Source organism: Herpailurus yagouaroundi, unplaced genomic scaffold (genome assembly GCF_014898765.1).
Source record: "Herpailurus yagouaroundi ecotype Mexico unplaced genomic scaffold, PumYag 67383, whole genome shotgun sequence".
Taxonomy (NCBI): domain Eukaryota; kingdom Metazoa; phylum Chordata; class Mammalia; order Carnivora; family Felidae; genus Herpailurus; species Herpailurus yagouaroundi.
In genome coordinates, this window is record NW_024420199.1 from 219797 (window position 1) to 226125 (window position 6329).

A 6329-nucleotide genomic window follows, 5' to 3' on the forward strand; every position below is an offset into this window, starting at 1 on the left:
ACTGTATCTGACCCAGCCCCTGTCTTAGACCCAGCATTGGAATTTCCCCTAATCTTGTTCTTAGTACCAGGCAAGACTTCACCCTGGAAATTGGCCACAATCTGAGATTGGGAAGGACCCACTATATCTGGCTCAGTCCCTGCTTTAGACACAGCATTGGGATTGATCCTGACCTTGTTCTTAGTACCAGTCAGGTACACTAGGTTTTCACACTGGGAATTGGCCACAGTGAGGCACTGGGCAGAGCTTGTTGTATCTGCTAGAGGTTGGGCACAGCCCATTGCATCTGCCCTAGCCTCTGCCTTAGACACAGCACCGGGATTGACCCTGACCTTGTTCTTAGTACCAGACAAGGCTTCGACCTGGGCATTGTACACAGCCTGGAGCTGGGCAGAGCCCACTGTATCTGGCCCAGTGCCTGATTTAGACACAGCATTGGAATTGCCCTTGGCTTTGTTCTTAGTACCAAACAAGACTTCACCTTGGGAATTGGTTACAACCTGAGATTGGGCACAGTCCACTAGATCTGGCCCAGCCCCTGTCTTAGACACACCACTGGACTTGCACCTAGCCTTATTCTTGATACCAGGAAAGGCTTCACCCTGGGAATTGGTCACGGCCTGGAGCTGGGCAGAACCCACTGTATCTGGCCCAGCCCCTGTCTTAGACACAGCATTGGACTTGCCCTTGACCTTATTCTTAGTGCTGGGCAAGGTTTCATCTTGGATATTAGATATCTCAGGCTGGGCAGAGCCTATTGCACCTGGCCCAGCTGCTGTCTTAGACACAGCATTGGGATTGCCCCTGACCTTATTCTTAGTACCAGACAAGACTTCACCATGGGAATTGGCCACAGCCTGGGGCTGGGCAGAGTCTGTTTTATCTGTTTCAGGCTTGGCAGAACATATTGAATCTGGCCCGGTTGCTGCTTTAAACATAGCACTGGGATTGCCCCTGACTTTATTCTTAGTATTAGGTGAGGCATCATCCTGGAAATTGGCCATACCATGGAGCTGGGCAGAGCCCATTGTATTTGGCCCAGCCCCTGACATAGATATAGCATTGGAATTGCCCCAGATCTTATTCTTGGCACCAGGCAAGGCCTCACCTGGGGAATTTGCCATAGTCTGAGGCTGACCACAGGCCCTCAGGTCTGCCTTAGTCCCTGACCTAGAAATGGCATTAGGATCATCCCTGCCATCAGGTAAAGCATCAGCTTGGATCTTGACGCCAACCTGAGGCTGCGCACAGGTTTTCATTTCTATCCCCACCTCTGCTTTACACTTGCTTTTGGCTTTTCCCCTAGCCTTACCTCTAGTACCAGGTAAAACCTCAACGTGGCTCTTGTTAGAAGCCTGAGACTGTGCCTTTGTGTCTGTCCCACCCCCTTCCTTAGACATGGTGTTGACATTGCTTTTAGCCTTAATCCTGCCATCAGGCAAGGCATCAACCTGGACATTGGCCATAGGATGAGGCTGTGTATAAAGCTCAATGTCTGTCCCAGCCCCCATCTTAGACATGGTATTGGGATTGTCTCTGATCTTAACCCTGGCATCAAGCAAGGCCTCAGCCTGGGAATTGGTCCTCAAGTTTGCCCTGACCCCTGTTTTAGACACAGCATTGGAATTGCCTCTACCTTTAACTCTGGCATCAGGCATAGGCTCAACCTGAGCACTGACTATAGCCTGAGGTTGAGCAGCAGCCCTCATGTCACCTCCAGTCATTGTCTTAGATGTGACATTGGTATTTCCTCTGTCATCATCCCTGGCCCCAAACATTGCTTCAGCCTGTTTCTTGTCCACAGTCTGAGGTTGTGTTGAAACTCTCATATCTTCCCCTGCCCCTGCCTTACACACAGCATTGGTATTACCCCCGGCATCAAACTTTACCCCAAGCATAGCCTCAGCCTGGGTCTTGGCTACAATCTGAGGCTGAGCAGAAGCCCTCATGTCTGCCCTAAACTCTGCCTGAGACACTGTTTTGTGATTCCCCTTGGCCTCAACCCCAGCACCAGGCATGTTGTCAACCTGGATCTTGGCCACAGCCTGAGATGGTACACAGGACTTCATGTCCACTCCAGCTTCTCTCCTGGACATGGTATTAAGATTTCCCTTAGCATCAACTATGTGACCAGGCCTGGCCTCAGACTGAGTCTTGGCCACATTCACAGTCTCATCCAGGGCTGTTGCCTTGGTTTCAGCCATAATTCCAGTCTTATTTATGGCACCCATCTTGGCTGCTTCCCTGGTCACTCCCAAGGCCTCGTTCTGTGTCACCATTACTTTGTTTGTGTCTTTTTCAGCCAGTAAACAAGCTTCCACTTTTGTCTGGGTCATTATTTGCTTCTTGGTTTCTGCCCTGGCAACCAGTGCCCAAGCTTTAGCCTTGGTCTGGGTCACAGCCTCCTTCTTGACTACTCTCCCAGCCTCAGAGTCAGTTTGGGTCACTGCCTCTTTCATGGCTACTTCCCCAGTTTTGAGCTGGGCCACATTCAGAGTCACTGCCTCTATCATGCCCACTGTTGTGGACACTGTTTTGGCCTCAGACTGGTTCTCTGCCTCTACCTCAGCCATTGTCTTGGCCTGAGAGTTCGCCTTAGCAATGGTGGTAGTGTCTACTTCAACCCCAATCCTACCTCCTGCTCTGGTTTCTGCTCCAGTCTTGGCCATGGGTCTAGTCTCAGTCTCTGTTCCAGCCATGGCTTCACTCATGGCCAAGGTCTGGTTCTGTACCCCAACCACAGTCTCCATCTTGACTCTGGACCCATTTCTGGAAAGTTTCCTCACTCCCTGGGCTCTTCCTTTGGCTAATTTGTGAATGCAGTAGCAGGTACCAGCCCAGATCACCAATCCTGCAGTCACCCAACCCACTTCCTGAATGCGACCCATGTAATCACTCCTACTGAAGGCACGAACAAGGTACGGGGAGCTCAATCAGGATGGGGAAAGAGGGTAGTAGGTCTGGGTGTAGGCCTGTGAGGCCGCTGGTCTTCAGCCACTTAGAGGCCACTACAGCTGCCACTGGAGGTGGACCTAGAAGTGGAGGAAGGAAATGGACTAAAATTTCTCTTTTAATTTCGTGCATCATACAGATAGATATACAGAAGGACAGAAAAGTGTAGAAATGATGTCCTTGGTGGGAGAAGAGGATGATGAGCAAACTCTGTCTCCATCCCTTTTATTTTCTCCCCTCCCCATTTTCTCCAGTGCCCAACAACTTTCCCCTAAGGTACATCCATACACATTTCCTTACATCAAATGAATAATGAAAAAGATATTGGAGTGTGGTGCTGACTATGAATGGGGGAGACTGAGAAGCCCTCAGACCTCAATTTTTACTAGACCTACTCTTGTCACCACTCTCAGAGGTCCCCACCCTCATACCAACCTGTAATGATCAAGGCAGTTCCCTCCTCTTTCCTTCTTTTGATTGGTGATATACCCTAAAGTAGATCTATAAACTTATGAAATCTGTGGACCTAGAGACAGACAGACAGATGGAGGGACAGATGGGACTGGAGATTTTGTTCTTAATGTGACAGGCACATTATCAAACTATGTTTCTATCTTGCTCTGTTTACCCAACTTTCTGTACCAAAATAAAGGTAAGAGTGTGGGGCAAGTGACAGAGATGGTAGGAAAGGTGGCTGGGAAAGGGAGAGGATAAGGATCCTCCAGACTGCACACTGACCCTACTAGATGCACACTGATCTCCACCAACCCACCCTTGAGATCTACAGGTATTCCCCATCCTCTTACCAGTCTATACCGATCAGAGGCAATTTCCTCCTTGTTTCTTTGCTTCCAGTAATCTCAAGCCCTACAGCAGACCTGCAGTCAGATCTATGGACAAGTAAACAAACAGGAGGTAATAGACACTAAGTCCTCATAGAACACACAAGTGCCCTAATCACTGACCCCAGTACTTGCCTTGCCAGAGCCCATGTCCAATTTGCTAATGTGTTAAATCTTGTGATCCCTCCTCTTGTCTTCTCAGTCACACTCCAGCCCACCCGTATCCCAATATTACTCCTGTTTCCAGGACAGAAATCACCAAGGGATTGGCAACACTGTGGAAATCTGACAGAGTGTGGGAGAGGCAGAAATACCCTCCACTAAGACCCTCTCAAGTCTCGGCCACCTTCTGTGCTCACCCTCTTGTTATCGCAAGGCACTGCTCACCTTCACACCAACCTTCATGGTTCCAAGCCAGTCTCCCCCTTTCCCTTGCTTCCAATGGTAAACAGCCCTACTGTGGGCCTATGGGAAGACCTACAAACAAACAGAGAAGAAGGGGAAGGTTAACTGTTGAGTGCTTGTTACATCCCAATATCTAAAACAGGGGTCCCAGTACCTTCTGTGCTAGATCTAGAAACCCATTCTCTGAAAAGCAGAGCCTGGGGCTTCCCCAGCACTGAAATGGGCAGGGTGTAAAAGGGAGGCAGAAAAAATAAAAGGAAAGAGACAAAGGGAAATTATTTTAAAACCACCTGTAAGATTCTAGGGTTTCTCCCAAAAGTCCATCATTTCTTTCACCAAGGTGTTCAGACAGGGGAATCTGGAAAACTGGAAAATGGAGAAAGAGATGGAGGCCCCCAGATCCCTTACTCCAGAATCATACATAGCAGACTGCCACCTACTTCTCCTTAAATACATCTCTAGAAGTCTCCAGCAGAACAGACAAGGAGTGAGGGAAGGCTTTTTCTTTTGTAAAATTGCTATGCCTCTTGGCAAAGGCTATCTCAAAATATAATAATAATGTTCTTTGATATAATTTGCATTTTCTCAATATTATCTGGAGTGCAAATTAAAGCATCCGTAGAATAGTTTGCTGTCTTTACTGGTCTTCAACATACAATTTAAGTTAAAAATCCGAAGCTTGGTAAGTAAACGCAGTTTAGGGAAAGTCCCCTAGTTAGCCCCACCTTATATCCCAACCAGAGAGCGGTGCCTAAGTTCCTGCCATAGAGAATGCACACAGAACTTCAACTGTCCATAGGCAGTGCCTGTGCTCACACTAACCTCCACAGATCCCGTGCAGTTTTCTTCTCTCTTTCTTCCCTTGCCTCGCCACAAAACAGTGCCACACCGATCTACTGGTCATCAGACAGAAAAGAGGAAACGCGCTGAGTGCTTGGACCAGCACCCAGGACACAGATCCTAATACTCACCTTTCTGAATTCAGGATCCCTGTTATCAAATGTCCCTTCCCGCATTCCAAAACGCCATCCCCACCAACCCCACCGTCCAGTCATCAAGGCCCACCATTTTCTGTGTAAATGCCACGGCGACATGTCCCTTCCAATGAAAGGAGCAGGAATCTGGACGGAAGTGTGAGGTCAGCGATTAGAATCAGAGAGGATGGGACATCTCAATCTCTGCATTTCCCTTTCGAGACACTCCTCCCAGCCACCCCACCCCCTGCCAACTATCCGCCTTGTCATAGCCCAAGATTCCCCAGCACAGACGTAGGCAGGGGGAGGGGACTCGGGAGAATCACAGCGAAGGCTCCTGGAACTTGAACCCGCTTTGTCCGGTATCCATGAACCAGCTACCGGGGTTGGTGGGCGGCTGCCCCCCTGGCCTCAGCGCGCGGGCCCCAGAGCCCTTACCTGCTCCGCTTTCCTCGGACCCAGTGCCAGCCCGCCAGGCGCAAGGCAGCGGGGAGCTGATACCTAGAAGGGAGTGACGACTGCACGGAAAGCTGCGTCGCTCTGCAGCTCCAGGTCATGTGAGGGCCTCGCGTCACCAAGCTCTCTCCCCTCCCACCCCACCCCCTCTGGACAGGCGGGAGTTTTGCAGGACCCTACCCCCCACCTCACGGTGCACCAACTCCCCTTCCACCCTTCATTGCGATGGGCCTCAGCGTGCACCGCCCACTCAGCTCTGTCCTCTCCAATCTGAGTAGCCTCTCTGCCTTGAGGTTGTGGTTTGCCCTTCTAGGGTTACTGGGGAGGGTCTGCATCTCACCCTCCCCCAGGCCGTTGCTCTAGTCTTTTCTCTGGATTCTTAGAGGAATCCTCTGTTTCTGCCTTAGACTATAAGACCAACAGTCCCCATGGGGTACAGTGATGCACCAAAATGGGCTAGGGAAGGGATGTCAGGAAAGGAGGCAGAGAATGCATTTAGAAAGGACGCTTAACATTTTTTATGTTCTTTTTTTTTTTTTAATTTTAACATTGCACTCATTGTTTTTGTAATCGGGAAATGCAGTCAAGCCATTTTCATTTGACATTTAACTTTTAGCTCGCAAAAATAACAAAACACATTATTCTGTGCCACATTAGTTGCTATGAACTATATCAGTTTTCAAAACATATTAGTAATTAC

General features: G+C 49.3%; 1 protein-coding gene across 8 annotated transcripts in view; it reads right to left on the reverse strand.

The window, feature by feature from the left end:
* ARMCX4 (armadillo repeat containing X-linked 4) overlaps positions 1-5742 on the reverse strand; it is a 31360-nt gene extending 25618 nt beyond the window's left edge. For 6 of the 8 annotated variants that reach the window (XR_005787886.1, XR_005787888.1, XR_005787885.1 and 3 more), the window contains exons 1-4: positions 5612-5742; positions 5022-5095; positions 4182-4271; positions 3759-3842 (exon numbers count right to left, since the gene is read on the reverse strand). Coding sequence is in view for 2 of the 8 variants with exons in the window: in XM_040467260.1 (XP_040323194.1) it covers positions 1-2888 (2888 nt within the window). In the remaining 6 variants the exon portion in view is untranslated. Of the gene's footprint in view, positions 3033-3387; positions 3479-3758; positions 3843-4181; positions 4272-5021; positions 5096-5611 lie in introns of all 8 variants that reach the window. The other 2 variants (XM_040467260.1, XM_040467258.1) reach the window with 2 other exon arrangements.
* Positions 5743-6329: the final 587 nt, after the last annotated feature.